Source organism: Monodelphis domestica, chromosome 2, assembly GCF_027887165.1.
Source record: "Monodelphis domestica isolate mMonDom1 chromosome 2, mMonDom1.pri, whole genome shotgun sequence".
NCBI lineage: Eukaryota > Metazoa > Chordata > Mammalia > Didelphimorphia > Didelphidae > Monodelphis > Monodelphis domestica.
This window is the reverse complement of record NC_077228.1, coordinates 357,222,355-357,244,723: the sequence shown is the minus strand read 5'-3', so window position 1 is coordinate 357,244,723 and position 22,369 is coordinate 357,222,355. Positions and strand designations below refer to the sequence as shown.

Sequence of the window (22,369 nt, the reverse complement as noted above, 5' to 3'; positions counted from 1 at the left end):
TACTCTCCTGTGGCCCCTCTTACAGAGTGGAAACCTAGACAACAATGGACTGAAACTGGAGACCTCAAGTTCTAAAATCCCTCTGCTACTTCTTTTGCTTTGTGATCCTGGTCAAGTCATTTAATGTCTCTAGATTTTAGGTTTTTTAAAATTTGGTTTTAGTTTTTTTATCCTTCCATTAAAAAAAAATTGTCCCTAAAATCTCTTCCCACATGTTTTTAGTAATCTAATCTACTTTATAAAAGGGAATCATTAATATCTCAGCTGTTATGAGATATTTTTATAATATTACTTAAAGAAATAAAAGTATCTTGGTGTAGTAATATTATGTAATATTTTTAAACATTCACCACAAATGTTTGTTGATATTTCTTCATCTGAACCAAGGGGAAAGGGATAGTATAATAAATGGATATTATGGATAAAGGGAGATATAAGGAACACATTTATTAAATGTCTCCTACAAGCCAGGAGGTATGCTAAACATTTATAACTATTATCTCATTTAAAAATATTAAAAAATTATAAATATTATCTTATTGGATCCTCATAACAGCCCTATGAGGTAGGCTCTATTATTACTCCTATTTTACAAGTGCAAAATTTGAGGCAGATATTTGTTAAATGTCTTGCCCAAGGTCATACAGATAATATCTGAGTTCAAATTTGAACTCAGGCCTTCCTGCCTTTAAGAACAAGATCTAGGGATCCACTGTGTCACTTAGCTGGTTTGAAAGGTACTAGTTATTGCCAGAACCATTCTTTAGACATTTAATCAAATTCTGCCTTGACCTATTACTCTTTTCAGCTTTTCTTTAAATATTACATTTTTATTTCCTTTCTCAGATGCTTATTCTTTGCCTCCCCATGTAGTCTAAAAAGCTCTTTTGGGACAAGTACCAGATCTTAACAGGCTGCCTCAGTTCCCCCATGTGTAAAATAGAAATAATGATAATACCTTCCTTTCAGGATGACTGTGAAGATCGAATTTAAAAAATGCCAAGTGCTAGCACAATGCCTGGTACATAGTAAGTGCCATGAAATGTTAGCTATTAGCTATTACTGGGTATTGTGATTCTCTTTGGGTCAGTTTCCCAATTTCTCAAATGAAGAATTGGACTATATAGCCTTTAAGGTCCCTTCTAGCTCTATATCTATGACATTCTGAATACTTGAACTAACTACATCACAGAGTTAAGGAAAGTGCTTTAAAGAATTAATGTAATGAAAAGAATACTAGGTTATCTCAAAGCACTTGAGTTCAAATCCCTAATTACCCTGCCACTAATTGTGTGACCTTAGGCAAGTCAATTAATCTCAGCTTTCTCTAACATAATGAAGTTGGACTTGAGGACAGGCCAGATCTGCTCCAGTTGTAAATCTAGGATCCCAAGATATTGACTAAAAGAGATCCAGACATTTAGTGGTATAGGGCTCTACTGTTCCAAAATTTCTGCCAGAGTGAAAGGTTACAAAACCCTAGTCACCCACATTTCATAGAATTTATTCCACAGAAGAATCCCTTTTATAAGGGGCCATAAATCTCCCAAAGAACTATAATATTGCCATTCCTGCAAAAGAGCTGTGATGGAAGAGATGTTGCTCAAGCCTTCATAGAAAAAAGACATAAAGGACATATTGGTATGAAATGAGTGAATACCTGGATGAGATAGTGGGAACATAAATTGAGGAGTTCCAGTAGCTGAAGATGACTTCCAGCTGCCAACACATCTTGAATCACTCCTGGCTCCAACAGAATCTGTTTTTTTTTTTTTTAAGAAAAAAGAAAAAATCAATCATGCTAGAAAATAAATCCTTTATCTCTTAATGTATACATAAAAGGGAAGTGATGGCTTCTGTTTATATTTACATTAAAAAACTGAGAATTAACAGTGTCTGCCTCTTTATTGCAATTAAACCTCATCCCATTTCTAGATTGTGAAAGTCTATATTAATTACCATTTGTTACTTTTTAGGCATGTGTATGTTACTTTTTAAAGAACAACATAAACACTTAGATGACCTATCACTATTGAGAAGCATAATGATCATGAGTTCCAGAATATATCAGTGTCACTCACGCTCTGCCATTTGAGTATGGACACAGATTATGCCTGTTGTCTATAGATCAGTTTTCTAGCTAATAATGGAAACATTCTTTATTGGAAGGTGTAAAAGAGAGAAAACCAGATCCAGCAATGCAAAGTGTAAAAGAGAGAAAATTAGATCCAGCAATGCAAAGGAACAGCCCAAGCAGGGGAAGGGCAAGAAGACTCAAAATTCCAGAAAGGAACAGAGGAGCTGGGGGGAAGTTGAAACTGCCAGATCACTTCTTCTTGTGAGCTCTCCTGGAGTGGAGGGTCTGAAAAGAGGACCTCTGAGACAGAGGATACCTCTGAACATTGACTACTGTAAACCTTAAAATTTCACAGACTTATGAATGTTAAAAATTTTACTCCACATTGAGGAATCATCCAATTCCCTACTTGAAATAATTCCCTACCAGATAGTGAGAACTCTACTTGAATGTAAAAACTCCTTGCTATGGGAGGATCTCTACCCCATCCCTACTTGGGGTTGCTTTAGGGGAGAAAACTCCTTGCTATGGGAGGACCTCTATTCCACCCATACTAAAGAATGCTTTAGGGCAGAAAACTCCTTGCTAAACAATGGAAGTACTTGAAAACCATACTTAAAGAGGAAAGGAGTTCTTTGAGCCATGCCTATTTTTGGAATTGACACAATGGGATGCTAAGTGCCTATAAAGGTGAGGCAACTTGTAAACTACTTAGACCTAAATGGTGAAAACTTACTCAGAGGTTTTCTCTTAATTAAATTAGTCGACATAGCAGCATTTTTTTCTGACTTACTAAAGAGATTAATCTACTCAGCTGTGAATTCAAAATGGGCTGTCTTTTGGAAAACATCTACAGTGATTGCTAGATGGAAGAACTTAGGGGAGGTGACATAGGAGATTTTGCCCTTAAAAATGAGAGCTCAGAGAAGAGCTGAAGTGATTCTGAAACATTCAGATTGAGGAGGTCATTCTGAAACATTCAGATTGAGGAAGGACTGATTCTGAAACAGATGGAGGAGGGAGCTGGTGAAAGCAGCTGAGATGATGCTGGCCTGGTGTCACTAGAATCCTTGCTTAGACAGATCTTGTGGTGAGTGTTAAAAAACTGACTGATTTCTCTCTTAAGACTAAGGTCTAGGCCATATTGGCTTGAGGCCCTTCATACTTATTCCTTTCTTACTCCTTCTCTCTTTCTTTGATTACTCATTGTATTATTAATTAAAATTCTCTATAAAACCCAGTTGACTTGGGCATATTGATAATTGGGAATATATTCCCTGGAGACCACCTTATATTTGATTTAAACAAGGCACTGTAGAAAAACATATTTTGAGCGGTCATAATGCTTTTCCTTGTCTCTCCGCACTTTTAAATGCCACAGTTTAAGGCTACAACTTATTTTAAATCTTACACTACCTTCCAGTGACCCTTAAATCTCTCTGGTCCCAGCTGAAGACAAAAAAAAAGTAGACTGGGACTTCATAGAAAGCCCTCTGCTAAGATTTCTCTATATCCCCCAAATTGTCCTTGACTTCAAATCTTAGCTAGATTAGCTAAGGAGGAAGGACAAAACCAACAACTGACCAAAAGGAGGGTCAAGCAGACAAACAGAACCCCTTAGGATTGGGGGGAGTCAGTTGTTCAGTCATAGGGATTCCTCACCCAACACCCTCATTCTCCCTGCCTTCTGAGCCCCCCAAAATAGTGTTATCCCTTTAGATCAGATCTATCTGCTTTCTAACATCAAGGAAGGAGATTAAAGATTTGGGGAGAATCATACCTTTCCTGCCAAGGAAGAGAGCTAGCTCCAGATTAGGACTGAGGAGTAATTCAGGTCTCAAAAAGGAAGAGTGGAATTGGGATATAGGGAAAATCCAGAGGCAGGAAAGTTACCCTGCCATTCTACAACAGCTAAGATCAAGAAAAGAAGCAGTGCGTCATCTCTCTAAGACCTTTTCCTCCAGTCCTTAACTTCCATGTTCCAAACCTGATCTCTGAGGAAACATTTTCTGTCCCTCTGGAAGACAATTTGTGCTGTCCTCCCCAAGGGGAAGAGAGGGGAGAACCAATCTCTCTCCGTTTCCTTAGCTCTGTCACATCCTTCTCTCTCTCCTTCCTCAGTGTCAGTGTATGTGACCTCCTTCTGGTCATATATTACAAAGGATAGCTTCTAGGTGATGAATTACTTGCCCACAAAAAGAAAATCAAAAAATGGTCCTTGGCCTTCAGTCATCCCCTTCTGTGTCTGCAATGTTAAGGGCAGATTGTTGGGGAAAGGGATGCATAAAAAATATTTTAGATAATCTATAAATATTAATTGGCGGTGCTCTTTATATGACATCCTATTCCAATGACCAAAGAGTAGGAAAAAAAACACTGAATTGTCAAGAGTTCAGATCGCAAGTTTCCCCCACATGGTGTAGGATTTGCTATCTTTAGACAAGTCATTAGAGTAGTCTGGACCTCAGTTTTCTTATCTATAAAATGTGAGAGTTGAATTAGATGCCTCTAAAGTCTCTTTCAGCTCTAAATCAATAATCCTGAAACAATATTCTCTGATTACTGATATGAAATATGACATATATGTACATATACACACATATATACATCTATACATGCATATCATATATGATATGAAGGCATAACATGGTTGGAAAGATGTATATTCTCCAAAGGTATTCATCCTTATCATCAAGGATTTCTAGGGAAGAGTCCAAATTCAGGTAGGATTCCTTGCAGACAGTGAAGTCCTCTAGGTACTCCTCTTTGTGGATGACACATGATCATTAATTGCATCAAACCCAGAAATGTTTCTGAATTTCTTAAATGATATCTATAGTCATTCTTATAATTCACACATCAAAAACTAAGTGAGTAAAGAACTCCTACTAGCTGACAATACTATTAAGTTTTATAGGCAGTACTTAAATACTAGTCCTTCTGCATATTTATCTTGGAAAGACACAATCCTGGACCCAAAATTAAACAAGAATTAGGGAGCAGCCAAGATTGCATGTGGGGAATTGCAAGAACTCTGACCATTTCCCCCTAAAACAAAAACCCATTTTAATACCATTGTTCCCTTCTGCTCATGCAAGATGGCTGCAAATCATATAAGAGCACATATCTTTAGAATCAAAATTGGATACATTGGGCATAAAAAGGCACATTACCTAGGATGAAGGGTCTTCAAAAAGTGATGTTAAAATAGATCACTGAAGAAAGGAGCATAACCAGAAAAGGAGGGCAAGTCACATTGCAAGAACAAACAATAACAGATCAAAAATCTGTACTGATATTCTGAAGAGATATAGAAGTCATCTTTCAGAACATGGGCCAGAGTCTTTGGAGAGGATTTATAAGAAGAAATGGCCAAGATTCATATGGAAAGAACAGTAGTGAATGGTTTGTGATTTGTACCACTGGAGGGAGTACCAGCATCAATGGGATAGCAGATCCAATCAAGCACTAAAGGACATCAGTCACGTCATCTGCTTTCTTTTTCTCGTATGTATAATGTTCTCTCTGGCCTGGTTTTATGGCAAAAGAAACAAACTTTTACTTTTTAAAATATACTTAAGTTTTATTGAAATGAATTTTAGAGATAACATTACTGCTTTACCTTGAAGAAAGTTTTTTTTTTATACCTTTTCTTCTTTTCTTTGCAGAGGCACACAACTATGGGAGAGAAATACTGCTTCAGACTCAGCTAATATATTGATTAGATCTGCTTAACTGCTTCCCTTCCCTGCCCTTAACTATTTTTTGGTCTTTGCAACTGGGGACAGGGCAACTAGATGGTGCAATGGACAGAGTGCTGGACTTGGAGTCAGGAAGGTTCATCTTCCTCAGTTCAAATCTGACCTCAGACACTTATTAGCTATGTGGTTGGGGCAAGTCCCTTAGCCGTGATTTTTCTCAGTTTCCTCACCTATAAAATGCTCCGGAGAAGGAAATGGCAAATCATTCCAGTATCTTTGCAAAGAAAATCCAAAATGGGGTCACAAAAGGTCAGATATGATTGAAACATCTGAAAAACAAAAATGGGGATAGATCTCTGGGTAGCAGAGAAAGAAGGGAATATTTGATATGAAAGGTGATGAAAAAATTCAATACATATTTTAAAGAGAAATGTTATTTGTATAACCTATATCAAATTGCTTACCATCTGAGAAAAAGGGGGAGGGAAGTAAGGGAGGAAAAAAGATTTGCAACTCAAAACACTGGAAAATGAATGTTGATAATTGTATTTGTGAGAAATTGGGAAAAATAAAATATAACTGAACTAGAAAAAAGAAATGTCATTAAATATTAATTTTAAAAGACTTTGATTTTTGTGTGTAATACTAAATAAAAGAGAGCTCTTATTCCTTCCTGTATTGCTACAAATGAAAAACACACATAGTAAAATCCTAAATGTATTTCCTTATTTTTGTTGCATCTTCCATCATACAAGATTGGATTCTTGATCTTGCCACACACCCTTCCATATGAAATCAATGACTTACAAATACTATGTCCACCAAGTCAGAATAGCATGGAAAAACAGGGTCCTTAAAGAATCCTACCTACATCAATTCTTCATTGTCTAAGAAAATTGTTTTAGAAAGCAAGAAGAGAAGTAAGACTCTCTTAATTTAAGCATTTGGCAAAAAAGACAAGGCAACAAATATTATTAAGAACTAGCCATATATCAATCACTCTGCTTAAAGAAATAAATTAAAAGGAATAAGCAGAATCACTGACAAAGTTTTTCAAAAAAGCAAAATATGCAAAGCTTATACTGTTAACTATTATGCATACGGATCATGAGCTCACAGCATCATGGATATCAAGAACTGGAAGGAACCTCTGATATGTAATCCAACTTTCTCATTTTTCTGGTGAGAAAACTGAGGCCCATAAAAGCTAAGTGATTTGTCAGAGGTAACATTGATAGCTCTAGAGGTGGGATTTGAACCCAAACTCAGCATTCTTTCTACTTTGTCCTTTGCTTTTCCCCCTTATGATCTTTATTTATAACATGACTTTCTTTAAAGGACACTTTAGGTAAGGACCAATCTCAGTCACTTTCAATAAAAGCAGTGCTAAGATTGTTTCTTTTATTTTGCTTTCAGATGAACTGGGGTCAATGGGCTGAATATTAGACGTGCAGTTAAAGTGATCTCGGTTATAATCCTACTTCAGACATTTACTAACTGTATGACACTGAGCAATGCACTTAACTCCTTTCAGACTGTTTCTTCATCTGTAATATGGAGCTGATAATAAGAGTACCTATGTCACAGGGTTGAGGTGAAAATCAAATGATCTTCAATGAGGTCTTCAATGAGATAATACAAGAAAAGTGTTTTGTAAACTTTAATTATAAATTTTAGTAATTCTGTTCTAAATTTTAAAAAAATTGCTGGATAGACATATTTTCCTCCCTTGTGTAATACAAATATGTATGTGATGCCAATGGAATGTTTATTATTCCTAATTATTTTCCTGAGGATTTCTTTCTGGTTGAGAATAGAAACAGAAGGTCAAATGTAGATAATAGCTGTCTCACAGAATGGATAAAAAAGGTGGTAGCAGGGGCAATCTTTTATAGAAGAAAAGAATTCAAAATACAATATTTAGGAAATGCATTTGGAGCAAATGAAGACAAAATGCAAGAGAATCTTTTGAAAGTAACCCATTGATGAATGTATAAACATTGAAAAATCACACACTTTGGGGTGAGGACTCAAATTTTCTGTAACTGCCCTGATGGATGACAAGACTCACCACCTTTTTTTCACAAGAACCACTGCGGCAAAATGGAAAATGACTGCCTGTGAGATCTGAAATAAGTAACCTTAACACACCAGATTCCAAAGATAAGCCTACATATACTTCCTTTGCTTGATGAGGTTTTTGATTGAAAATCTCCAGTGAGGGTAAGTTCATTAACTCCTAAGTAAGCCATTCCACTCTCTGGATAGCTCTAAAGCATAAGAATTTTTTTTCCAGACATTTTTTCCCCTCCATACAAAACATGCCCAGTTTAATCATCTGATTCTTATAGGACAGGATCTTCAGCGCCCTCACCATCATGATTGGCCTCCTCTGTCTGGCTCATCAACATACTTCATAAGATGTGGTGTCTAGAACTGGACAGTGTATTCCACTTTGAGTATGGAGGGAATATCACCTTCCTCTTTCTGGTCACTAATGCATTTCTCAATTCAGCCTAGGATAATATTAGGTTTTTTAGCTGTCATATAATTCTACTTTGATCTTTTGTTTTTAATCTTGGCAAATGTTTTCCCACATGTAGGCACATCTCCCACATCCTATTAGAGAAATGATAGCTAAAAGCAAAGGTAGAAATGTACATTGAACATAATAAAATTTTTACTTAAAAATTAAGGCGAATCTGTCAGATGTTTCTGAAACTGTCAGTAATCATCTAGTGTGTCAGCTATCCTAGTCTGACACCATCTGAGAATTCTACAAGTACCCTATCTTTTCTTTCTTTTGTGTTTACTTTTTTTACTTAAAAATTTTTATTGACATGTTTTGATTTTACCTTGAATATTTCCATTACTCTAGTCTGTGAGAAATCTTGTGTAACAAAGTAAATTAACTAAGGAAAATTAGCAATTCAATGACCTTATCTAAAAGCATTTGTAACATTCCATAACTGTAGTCTCCAAGTATTTGTGAACATTGTGGAAAGGAAAACTGAAGCAAGTTCTGGACTTTCTCCCACTCAGGTGGAACAAACAGCAGTTGGAATGTTGGAGGGAAGATATTGACAAGGATGACAATTGGTGGGGGGAGGGACAACTGGGAGTGGCAGTTGGTCTCATGATGCTCTCTCTTCTTGGCCCTCAGACTGGAAGGAGCCTCTCTCCCTGTCTCTGGTTAGAAGGGCCTCTACTCCCTATTTTCCCAACTGTGCGCTCGACCTAGATTCCTGTGACCATGTCATTGAACAAAGGGATTGAAGGGAGTTGTCTGAACCGTAAGGTTGGTCTTTAGGGTTGTCAGCCAGAAGAGAAAGGCCTAACCAGCTCTGAAGGTCAGAACCTTTTCTTCCTCTTGCTGTCTACTGCTAAAGACTTTGAATTTAAGAAAGCTAGCACAGATTAACTTAGACAGGAATAAAAGAAACCCTCCACAAGCCTGTGAGGCCTGGCCTCAGCTCAGAAGCTGAGAGAGACTCAAACCCAATCTAGGGAAATCCCTCTTCCCTGATACCTCCCCAATCCAAACTTGTTATTAAAAGTCATCTTTATTTAAAAAACCACAGTCAGATAAGAGGACTATCATTTCAGGGGACATAGAGGGAGTTAAACCTAAGGACAACTATTGGACAAACCTAAGGACAAATATAAGGATAATCCCTGTTACAAAACACTCCTAATCCCCTGTACCTCTTCAATCCCTATGATTCCTTTAAAGATTACATTTTATTAAAATTAAATGAAATATATTTTTTGCTTTTTTCTGCCATCATTGTTTAAAACTAAAAACAAATTCCTCATAACAAATATTTATGATTGAGCAAAACAAATTCTTTCAATGGCTGGATCAAAAAACATGTTGAAAAACATCTTAAATGCATCACCTCTCTGTCAGGATGTGGATACCATGTTTCATTATTAGTCCTCCAGAATCACAGATGGTTACTGAATTGACCAAAATTTTTAAAGCCTTCAAAGTTGCTAGTTTATCATTTTTGTTATTATTGCATAATTTTCTTTTCGGTTCACTAAACATTTAAGAATCTGCTATCTGAAAAGCATTGTGATAAACACTAGGGATACAAATAAGACAAACAAAAACTGTCCTTGCCTTCAAGGAGTTTATAATCTAATAGGGAGGAAGAAAACCTCCCAAAAAAGGAACCTGAAAAGCAGGATACTCCACACAAGGGCATCTTGTTCCATGGAGTTCAAACAACCAAGCAGAGCTGCAATTAGAAAGTGGAGTGACTTGCTGAATTTGGGTTCTGCCCTTTACACAGGAAAATTTTAGGTGGAGTTCACTACTCTGTCCTCTAGCCCTCCAAGTTCTTTACATTCTTCATCAGTTTACACTCTTTACAGTCTATTGAACATCAGTTTAAAGCCTTAAAAATAGTTCATTTTGATAATATTGATGTTACAATACAAATTATTTTTCTGGGTCTACTTAACTTACATCAGCTGGTGCAACCTTTTTAGGTTTCTTTGAAATAATGTTTTCCCATTTTTTTCCACTATGAGTATTCTTTTAATTTCATATACCACAATTTATCCAGTCATTCCTCAATAGATGAATATTCCTTTAGTCTCAGGTTTTTTGACACCACAAAAACAAGCTACAGTATTTCCTTTTTCTTGGTAATACTTGATAAGGCGTTTGACACAGTGAACAGGGACACGTTGTGGGTGATCCTCAGCAAGCTCGGTTGCCCAGCAAAATTCGTCAAACTGATCCAGCTCTTTCATGTCAACATGACAGGGGAAGTCCTATCTGGTGGAGAGACTTCCAATCACTTCAACATCTCCAATGGCGTGAAACAAGGCTGTGTCCTCGCTCTGGTACTATTCAACCTATTTTTCACCCAAGTATTACGACATGCTGTGATGGATCTAGACCTGGGCGTCTACATCAAATAACGACTGGATGGCTCACTATTTGACCTTTGCCTCCTGACTGCAAAAACAAAGACAACAGAGAGACTCATCCTGGAAGCTCTCTTTGCAGATGACTGTGCTCTCATGGCCCACCAAGAAAATCATCTCCAAACCATTGTGGACTGGTTCTCCACCATAACAAAACTGTTTGGCCTGACTATCAGCCTCAGCAAAACAGAGGTGCTGTTCCAACCTGCACCAGGGAGGCCAACTAACCAGCCGTGCATTACAATCGACAGCATGCAGCTTTCTAAAGTCAACACTTTCAAGTACCTGAGCAGCACCATCGCCAACGAGGAGTCCCTAGACCATGAGATCAATGCCAGGATCCAAAAGGCCAGCCAGGCACTCGGGAGGCTGTGCTGCAAAGTCCTCCAACACAGTAGTGTAAGCACTGCGACGAAGCTCAAAGTGTACAATGCAGTGATCCTCAGCTTGCTCCTGTATGGTTGCGAGACATGGACACTGTACCGGAAGCACATGAAACAGCTGGCGCAATTCCACCAATGCTCTCTCCGGTCAATCATGAGGATCCGATGGCAGGACCGAATCACCAATCAGGAAGTCCTCGACAGAGCCAACTCCACCAGCATCGAAGTCATGGTCCTCCAAACCCAGCTACGATGGTCTGGACACGTCATCCGCATGGACCCACAGCGAATACCAAGACAGGTATTCTATGGTAAACTGTCAGCTGGACTCAGGAAACAAGGCCGACCAAAGAAAGATTCAAGGATCAGCTAAAGTCCAACTTGAAGTGGGCTGGCATTACACCAAAGCAACTAGAACTCGCTGCCTCTGACAGAAGCAGCTGGTGAACCCACATTAACCATGCTGCCACCACCTTTGAAGATGAGCGACGTCGACATCTTGCCGCTGCGCATGAACGCCGATATCAGGCCACAACCGCACGTCCCGTAACAACTGAAGTCCCATGCACCATGTACCACAAAATTTGCGCCTCAGCCTTTGGACTCCAAAGCCACATGACGGTACACCGTAGATGAAACTGCACAAAGACAATAGTCATTCTCGATCACCGAGAGACTACCACTACTACTACTTGATAATTTAATGAGTATGAAGTATTATCCCAGAAATGGTTTAATTTACATTTCTCTAATTAATAGTGATTTGGGATCATTTTTTTCTCGTGGTTTATATAACCCAGATTTCTTTATTTAAGAGCTGTTTTTTCATAACCACAGACCATTTACCAAATGGGAAATTACATATATATTTGTATATGTATATGTGCATATATGTATGCATATATAAATTAATCTATTCTTTATCTTAGAAATGAGTCTTTTACTAGAGAAACTTTCTGCAATGTGTATTATCTCACAATTAGTTGTTTCCTTTTTAATCTTAGTTTTATTGGATCCATTTGCTTACAACATTAACCTTATAATATCAAAATTATCTATTTTATTTTCTGTGATCCTCTCTATCCTTTATCATGAATTTTTATTCTTTCCAACAGTATAATAGGGATAGCTAGGTCCTGATTAGTGCAAATAATGAATCCCATGAAGTAGTAGTATTATTTGAATTTGCAATATTCAAAGTTACAATTACATATAAAATATGATCATCGATTCCAATGCATAGGAAATATAGAAGCAAAAATATTTTAAAATAAAATTCACCCACTTATTAAAGAGATGCAATAGCCAAGGATAAGAAAAAGGATTTTTCCTTATTCAATTTAATTACAAAATAAGTGTAGTTATAGAAAACTATAGTAGCTACATAAAGTTATATAAAGTATAGAAAACAAAATGTCATAACTAAAAATAAACCTATATTGATAATATAACTAAAGCATGGTTCTCATTTAAAGTATTTTAGGCAGCATAATTTGAATTATCTTCTCTTTCTTTAAATCTTTATGTATAGGCTGATAAATACAGAAATTTTATCTACTTCTTAGTGAATTTGCATGCTCATATTCTCAAAAAACCAAGTACAGTTGGATGACCTGGGGCATTACCTAAAATTAATAATTCTCTAAATAGGATGTTGTTGTCTTAGCAATATCATTCAATAGCTGAGATCAATAACTTAAAAACCAATCTTTGAAAACAATTTTAGTCACCCAGGCTTTCTTATTTATCCATCAAAGAAGTGGAAGAGATCATTGATTTCAGCCTCTCAATGTACAAGGGTTTTGAATAAATAAAAATAATAATTTTTATTTATACATTCATTCATTTATTTAGATACTAATTTATAAATTTATATATTTATAAATAATATACTTAACAATTTAATGTAGTCACATTATTAATATATTTAATATTATAATTATATAATCTAATAATTATATAGTAATATTATTTATATATTTAATTATAAGCCAATAAATAAGGATTGGCTCTCATTTAAAATCTCTTTCTCCATTACCTTCCAATAAAGATTTTAGTTGATCCTGAGATACTTTAAATCCACAATGAAAATTTTCTTTTTTAGAAATATAAGTTTTAGAAGGCACTCTTTTTGAGAACATGCCTATTACACGCACATTAAAAATTTGTTGATCAGGGGGGCACCTAGATGGCAGTGAATTGAGTGCCAGGCCCAGAGATGGGAGGTCCTGGATTCAAAATTGGCCTTGGACACTTCTTAGCTGTGTGATCCTGGGCAAGTCACTTAACCACCATTGCCTAGCCCTTACCACTCTTCTGCCTTGGTACCAAGATGGAAAGTAAGGATTTTTAAAAAAAGGAAAAAAAATTGTTGATCAGGGTATTCACCTTCTATGATTTTCTTCAAACCAGGATATTTAGCAGCCATGTCCTCATCTATGTAGAAAGGAAACAAGACTGACAGTTGGTGGGGGAAGGGGCATAACCCATGGCAAGTAATAGTATCTTTGCTGTCTTGTATCTTGAAAAACCTTTTGCAACAGAAAAAATGTTTTTAAGACTGGTCCTTTAAGAGTCACCTCCTCCCTTCAGGAGGAATAGTTTCTCTTGGGTGTGGTATCACTAGGCAGATTAGTTGCACTCAACACTGCTCTCAAAATGGTTACTTTTCACTGTCACACAGGTTTTTTAAATGTACGCAGGCCCGATTTTTCTGAAACTTCTCTGACAACTCCAATTGCCTTCTTTTCCCCAAATTCTTGACAAAATAGGTTGGAAAACCTAGCTGCCTCTGCCAAAAGCTGTAATTTTTATTGGTAAAAGAGATGGGGGATTGGAAAAATGGGGATAATGGGAGGTCTGTAGTAGGGAATGGAGAAGTTGAGGGGAGAGAGGGAATATTGCTTGGTGAAGCAAAGGAGAGAGATGCCCCCTGCCGAGAGAAAGCAGCAGGGGTCCAATAAGGACTGTTTGTCATTGAATGACTGAACTGATGTTCAGCTCCCTCTATGCACAGAAAAGATAGTCCATTTATTTGACTGTGAGTTCAAATAATATCAAGTTTAATAACCAATTGGGATTGGAGAGATATCAGGAAGGAGGGACAAGGGAGGACCCTAAATAAGGTTGGAGTCTTCCTCAGCTTTTGGAGCTGAAGCCAGGCCCCACAGGCTGGTGGAGGGTTTCTCCCACTCCCTTCTTCAGTGCTAGTTTTGTCAATTTCAGAATCTTAGCAGTAGACAGAAAGCAAACAAGAACAGTTCTAATCTTCAGAAGTGATTGGGCCTGAAGCTTCAGGCTGAACCAAGAAGAGGCTTGCCACTCCAGACTGGGCTGAACAAGTTCCTCCCTCCTCCAACACCAGGAAGGAAGTAAAGTCTGGCAGGAAGGAAGTGCTAGTCACAAGACCCAACTGCCACTCCCAGTTGCCCCTTCCCCCACCAACTGTCAGTCTTGTTTCCTTTCCACTTCTACACTGATCACCTCTAATAATTTTAACACTAACTAAACTCAATTTTTAAAGCAATCAAACAACAATGCTTGCAATAAATGTCTCTTCATTTTCTTTCACTGCCTTAAATACGAACTTAAAGCTCTGTCTGCTTCTCTGCTAAGAGAAATGAATTTTTTCATTGTAACCTTCAAGTCATATAGATGTAACACTTTTATATCTTGAAGTTATTGCAAAATACAAAATCACTGATGCAACTTGTCCTTTGGTTTTATTTTGCCTACATGTTTTGTGACATTCTATATCATAGACTCACGCATTCTAACATCTAACATTCTAACATTTCAGTTGCTAAGACTATGTTCATTTCAGTAATTCAAATATAATTTTTTTTCTTTTTCTCTTCTTTTTCACACTGCCAGTATTGTAATTTGTAGTATTCTTCCTTTTGCCCATTTTGTTAAAAACATTAAAAAATGAGCACAATTCTTAGTAATATGGTACTCAGAAGCAAATTGCAAAAACATAATATTGGGCAAGTGAAGACTGACAGCATCATTCAGAAACTTTCAACTAACTAGCTTCATGCAGTTACATTTTGGCTCATATTAAATGCTATCTGCTACCATTTTATAATTGTAACTAAATTGAATTTTATGTTTTTTGAACTCACATTAATCACAAACTGGTTATAATTTTTCTCTAATTTGTTTATGATATGATCTTTAAAATATGTCACAAATCCCTATGAGCTACTTGGTATGTATTGTGAGGTGGTGTCCTAATTCTAATTTCTTCCATGGTATAGTTCATTTTTTTCAAACAGTTTTTTGTCAAATACTAAGTGCTTATAGCAGTTAAGGGTTTCTTTGTATTTATGAAATATTAAGGCACTAGATTAATTTAATTCTATATATTGTATACCCAATCTCTAGAAGAGATTCTTTTAATAGGAACCAAATTGCTTTTACTGATTTACACAATAGTTTCTATTTCTATTTTTTCTTATTATTTGCTTGATAATCTTGGCACTTTCCCTCATATGACTTTTGGTAATGTTCCTAGTTTTAATATAAACTTTTGGAGACTTGATTAGTATGACATTGAACAAATAAATTAATTTAGGTAGTATTGTTATATTTACTATTTTGACTTGGCCTACATAGACACAATCAATATATTTCCCAATTATTTACATCCATATTTCTCTACATAGTGTTTTCTTTTATTTCTTTATTTTTTCATTAGTTATTAGTCAATTTGGAATATTTTCCCCTGGTTACATGAATCATGTTCTTTACCTTACCCCTCTCCACATCCTCCCAGAGCTGGTGCACAATTCCACTGGGTTTTACATGTGTCCTTGATCAAAACATATTTCCATATTGTTATTTTTGCACTAGGATGATCATTTAGAGACTACATCCCCAATCATATACCCATCGACCCATGTGGTCAAGCAGTTGTTTTTCTTCTGTTTCTACTCCCACAGTTTTTCCTCTGAATGTGGATAGTGTTCATTCTCATAGATCCCTCCGAATTGTTCAGGATTATTGCATTGCCACTAATGGAGAAGTCTGTTATATTCAATTGTACCACAGTGTATCAGTCTCTGTGTACAATGTTCTCCTGGTTCTGCTCCTTTCACTCTGCATCAATTCCTGAAGGTCATTCCAGTTCACATGGAATTCCTCCAGTTTATTATTCCTTTGAGCACAATAGTATTCCAACACCAACAGATATCTCAATTTGTTCAGCCATTCCCCAACTGAAGGGCAGCTATGAATATTCTTATACAAGCCTTTTCCCTTATTATCTCTTTGGGGTACAAACCCAGCAGTGCTATGGATGGATCAAAGGGCAGACAGTCTTTAAAAACCCTTTGGCATAGTTCCAAATTGCCTTCCAGAATGGTTGAATCAATTCACAACACACCAGCAATCCATTAATGTCCCAATTTTGCCATATCCCTTCCAACATTCACTACTTTCCTTTACTGTCATGTTAGCCAATCTGCTAGGCGTCCCAGGTAAACAACCTCATAGTTGTTTTGATTTGCATTTCTCTGATTATAAGACATTTAGAACACTTTTTCATGTGCTTATTGATAGTTTTGATTTCTTTATCTGAAAATTGACTATTCATCTCCCTTGCCCATTTATCAATTGGGGAATGGCTTGATTTTTATGTACAATAGATGTACTTCTATAAATTTGAGTAATTAGACCTTTGTCAGAGGTTTTTGTTATGAAGATTTTCCCCCAATTTGTTGCTTCCCTTCTGATTTTGGTTACATTGGTTTTGTTTGTATAAAACCTTTTTAATTTGATGTAACGAAAATTATTTAATTTATGTTTTGTAATTTTTTCTAACTCTTGCGTGGACTTAAAATCTTTCCTTTCCCAAAGATCTGACAAGTATAATATTCTGTGTTCGCGTAATTTACTTATAGTTTCCTTCTTTACATTCAAATCACTCACCCATTCTGAGTTTATCTTGGTGTAGGGTGTGACATGTTGATCCAAACCTAATCTCTCCCATACTGTCTTCTAATTTTCCAAGCAGTTTTTATGAAATAGTGGATTTTTGTCCCCAAAGCTGGGATCTTTGAGTTTATCATAGACTGTCTTACTGATGTCACTTACCTCAAGTCTATTCCACTGAACCTCCTTTCTGTCTCTTAGTCAGTACCACGTTGTTTTGATGACAAATGCTTTACACTATAGTTTAAGATCTGATAAAGCTAGACCACCTTTCTTTGCATTTTTTCCCATTATTTCCCTGGATATCCTTAATCTTTTGTTCTTCCAAATGAACTTTGTTATGTTTTTTCTAATTCAGTAAAAAAGTTTCTTGGTAGTTTGATGGGTATGGCACTAAATAAGTAAATTATTTTGTGTAGGATTGTCATTTTTATTATGTTAGCTCATCCTACCCATAACCAATAAAAGTTTTAAAATTATTTAGATCTAGTTTTAATTGTGTGGAAAATGTTTTGTAATTGTGTTTATATAGTTCCTGTGTTTGTCTAGGCAGATAGATTCCCAAATATTTTATATTGTTTAGGGTGATTTTAAATGGAATTTCTCTTTCTAACTCTTGCTGCTGAGATGCTGAGATGTGTTGAAGATATATAGAAATGCTGATGATTTATGTGGGTTTATTTTGTATCTTGCAACTTTGCTAAAGTTGTTATTTCCACTAGCTTTTTAGTTGATTCTCTGGAATTCTTTAAGTAGACCATCATATTATCTGCAAAGAGTGATAGCTTGTTCTCATAATTGCCTATTTTAATAGCTTCAATTTCTTTTTCTTCCCTAATTGCTACTGCCAGTGTTTCTAGTACAATGTTAAATAATAGAGGTAATAATGGGCATCCTTGTTTCACTCCTGATCTTATTAGGAAGGCTTCTATTGCAGATGATATTTGCTGATGGTTTTAGATATATACTGTTTATTATTTTTAGGAAAGACCCTTTTATTTCTATGCTTTCTAGTGTTTTCAATAGGAATGAGTATCTATTGAGATAAACATGTGATTTTTGTTGGTTTGCTTGTTGATATTGTCAATTATTTGGATGGTTTTCCTAATAGTGAACCATCCTTGCATTGCTAGTATGAATCCTACCTGATCATAATGAATAACCCTTGAAATCAGTTGCTATAGTCTTTTTGCTGGTATTCTAATTACAATTTTTGCATCTATGTTGTATTAAAAATGGATAAAAGAGGGGAGTTTTGTACCCTGAGGGAAGCTGGGACTTTTGGAATAGAGAGGGGGAAAGAGAGGATAACCCCCTTCTCAAAGTGGGGTTCAGGGGAGACAGCAGATGTAACGTATTGGCTCAGAGAGAGGAGAGAGGGTTTGGAGATTTTCCCCATTCTGCCTTCCCTCCTTAGCTAAAGCTACTTTCCTCAAATCACTCTTGTCCCTCTTGTCCCCCCCCCCCACTACTTGAGACCAAAGGGTCTCCTCCCCTTGATTTGTTCACTCACACTTAGCTTGGGGAACAGAAAACTTTTAATGTCAACTCAATCAGGCAATACAAAAGGAATAACAGGCAGGGAAAAATAGAAAAGGAATATGGGAAAGGAGGTCTCTGTCTCTATCTAAAACCTTTCCCCTCCCTCCTTGAGTTTGGGGGGACCTTAGGCCTTGGCAGCCTGAGACCCCTGAGAAAAAGTCAGGTTGGCTCACCCTTGGGCAACAGGAGCTGAGGTAAAATCTGCTCAGGTTTCTCTTCAGAAGTCCCTTCAATTAGGAAGTGTTGGGGGGAAAGATTTCCAGTCAACAGCAGGAAAAATGGGTAACCCTCAGGAGAAAGTCTTTTTGTAACTTCTCTCTTCAGTTTCTCAAGACTGAGAGACCCTCACTGCTCTCCTAGTCCGAGTCTTCTCCTCATCCTTAATCCTCTCCTGGGACCCTTCTCCCATCGAGGTGATCATTTTCACATACTCTTCAGCCTGGCACTTTTTCTCTAGTGCCAGTCTCTATCACAATGTTCATTAAGGAGCTTTGTCTGTAGTTTTCTTTCCCTGTTTTTGACCTGCCTGACTTTGGAATCAGTACCATATTTGTATCATAAAAGGAATTTGGTAGAACTCCTTCTTTGCTTATTCTGCCAAAATAGTTTGTATTGTATTGGGATTAGTTGTTCTTTGAATGTTTGATAGAATTCAATTGTAAATCGATATGGCCCTGGGGATTTTTTCTTAGGGAGTTCTTTGATGGCGTGTTCAATTTCTTTTTCTGATATGGGATTATTTAAGTATTCTATTTCTTCTTCTGTTAATTTTTGTTTTTTTTTTTTTACCATCTGAGGTAATCTAGGCAATCTATATTTTTGCAAATATTCATCCATATCAACTAGATTGCCATATTTATTGTCATGTAAATGGGCAAATTAGTTTTTAATGATTGCCTTAATTTCCTCTTTTTTAAAGATGAGGTCTCCCTTTTCATCTATGATACTGTTAATTCTTCCATGATAATTTGGTTAATTTGGTTTTCTTCTTTCCTTCGTTATTAGATTGGCCAGTAATTTGTCTATTTTATTTGTTTTTACAAAATACCAGTTCTAGTCTTATTTATTAATTCAATAGTTCTTTGACTTTCAATTCTATTAATTTCTCCATTAATTTTAGGATCTCTAATTTAGTTTTCATCCGAGGATTTTTAATTTGTTCATTTTCAAGTTTTTTGATTTGTGTGTCAAATTCATTGACCTCTGCCCTCCCTAATTTGTTAATATATGAACTCAAGGATATAAATTTCCCCCTGAGTATGACTTTGGCTGCATCACATAGATTTTGAAAGGATGTTTCATCATTGTCATTTTCTTCAATGAAATTAATTGTTTAAATAATTTGTTCTTTAATTGATTTTGGAGAATCATATTGTTTAATTTCCAATTAATTTTTGATTTGCCTCTCCATGTACCCTTACTAGTTATTATTTTCATTGTATTATAATCTGAAAAGGTTGCATTTATCATTTCTGCTTTTTTTGTACTTTTTCTCCATGTTTTTAAGCCCTAGTACATGGTCAGTATTTGTGAATGTACCATGTGCTAGTGAAAAGAGGGTATATTCCTTTTTGTCCCTATTTATTTTTCTACACATATTTTTAACTCTAATTTTTCTAAGATTTCATTCATATCTCTTACCTCTTTCTTATTTATTTTTGTTTGTTTGATTTATCTAGATTTGATAGAATGAAGTTCAGGTTTCCCACTAGTATAGTTTTATTATCTATTTCCTCCTTCAACTCCCTCCACTAGTTTCTCCTGTAGAAATTGGGATGCTATAGTATTTGGTGCATACATGTTGATTACTGATATTTCCTCATTGTCTATATTGCCTTTTATCAGGATGTAATTACCTCCTTATCTCTTTTATATCAGATCTATTTTTATTTTGGCTTTGTCACATATCATGATTACTTTTCTCAGTTGAGGCTCTATAGATTTTGCTCCAGCCTTTATTCATTATCTTGTGAGTGTTTACCTTCCGTATGTGTGTTTCTTGTAGACAACATATGGTAGGATTTTGGTTTCTAATCCTCTCTGCTATTTGCTTTTGTTTTATGGGTGAGTTCATACCATTCACATTCAGAGTTATGATTTGCCACTCGTGTATTCCCCAAGATTTTGATATCCTCTCCTAGTTCTGTCCTTTCTTCTTTCACTATGTCCTTTTAAACTAGTTGTTTACTTTTAATCAGTCCACATAACCCCTACCCTTATTATACTTCCCTTTCATCTACCTCCCTTTTTGTTCTCTTCTTGTTATTTTTTGATGGTCTGTTAAGTTTCCTCCCCCCTCTATTTCCCTCCCTTTTTATACTCCCTGCTCCACTCCCCCCCCCCTTGGTTTTTCCCTTCTCTTACTCTTTCCCTGTAGAGTAAGATAGAATTTGCTACCCCAATGGATCTAGATGCTCTTCCCTCTCAGAACTGATTTCACTGAGAGTGAGGTTTAAGTATTTCCTATTAGCACTCTCTTCCTCTCCTTCTTATAATAGTATTCTTCCCCTCCTCTCTCATGTGCCTCTTTGTGTGATATAGATTATCCTATTTATCTTATTCTTTCACGTTTTTCTTGGTGCCATCTTTTATTCCCCCCTCCCTTTTTCTTTTTTTGCATATCATCTTAGACCACTTATTACCTCAATCTCTACCTATGAATGATTATTCTAATTTCTATAATACTGAATATAATTTTTGAGAGTTACAAATAACATTTTTCCATATATTAATATAAAAAAATAGATCTTATTGGAGCCCTTAAAGAAGAAAATTTAAATAAAAAATATTTTCCCCTTTTCCCTCTCTTTCTTATTTACCTTTTCATGTTTCTCTTGATTTTTGTGTTTGGCTATCAATCTTTCCATTTAGTTCTGGTCTTTTCTTCACAAATACTTGGAAATCTTCTATTTTGTTGAATGCTCATACTTTCCCCTAGAAGTATATAGTCAGTTTGATGGGTAGGTGATCCTTGGTTGAAGACCCAATTCTCTTGCCTTTCTGAATATCATATTCCAAGACTTGTGGTCCTTTAGTGTGGAAGCTGCCAGATCTTATGTAATCCTGATTGGTGCTCCTTGATAGTTGAATTGTCTCTTTTTGGTTTCTTATAAAATTTTCTCCTTAGCTTGGAAGCTCTTGAATTTGGCTATTACATTCCTGTGTGTTGTCTTTTAAGGATTTAGTGGATACAGTGCAGTATGAACTCTTTCAATGTCTATTTTGCCCTCTTGTTCAAGTACATCATGGCAGTTTTCTTGGATAATTTCTTCTTGTATGATTTCTGTTTATTTCTGGATTTTCAGGTAGACCATTGATTCTCAAATTGTCTCTTCAAGACTGGTTCTCATGATCTATCATCTTGTCAGTGAGATGTTTTATGCTTCCTTCTATTTTGTCAGTCTTTTGTCTTTATTAATTCTTGCTGTTTTGTGAGATCATTGACTTTTAATTGCTCAATTCTGGTCTTTAAAGACTGGTTTTTCGCTATAATCTCTTGATTTTCTGCTTTAATCTTTTGATTTTCCTCTTTAATCTTTTAATTTTCCTTTTCGGTTTGGTCTATCCTGCTTTTCATGGCTTCCAGCCATTTAAATTTTGGTCTTCAGTTGGGAATTCTGTTATTTTCTTTTTGAACTTGTTCCCACTTTTCTTCCCAGAATTCATCTATCTTTCTCATAAACTCCAATTTAAATTCTTCAAGAGTTTGTGGCCAATTTCCATTCTTTTTGGAAGGTTTGGATGTAGTTATTTGTTCATCAATTCCCTTCTTCTTGTTCCTCTTGGTCTTG

The 22,369-nt window shown here is 36.0% G+C and overlaps 1 protein-coding gene across 2 annotated transcripts in view; it reads right to left on the bottom strand.

The window, feature by feature from the left end:
* The window catches only part of KLHL32 (kelch like family member 32), a 336,425-nt gene that overhangs the window by 132,328 nt on the left and 181,728 nt on the right, over positions 1-22,369 (bottom strand). For both annotated transcript variants that reach the window (XM_007484347.2, XM_007484349.3), the window contains one exon: positions 1,661-1,759. In XM_007484347.2, coding sequence (XP_007484409.1) covers positions 1,661-1,759 — 99 coding nt within the window. The remainder of the gene's footprint in view (positions 1-1,660; positions 1,760-22,369) is intronic.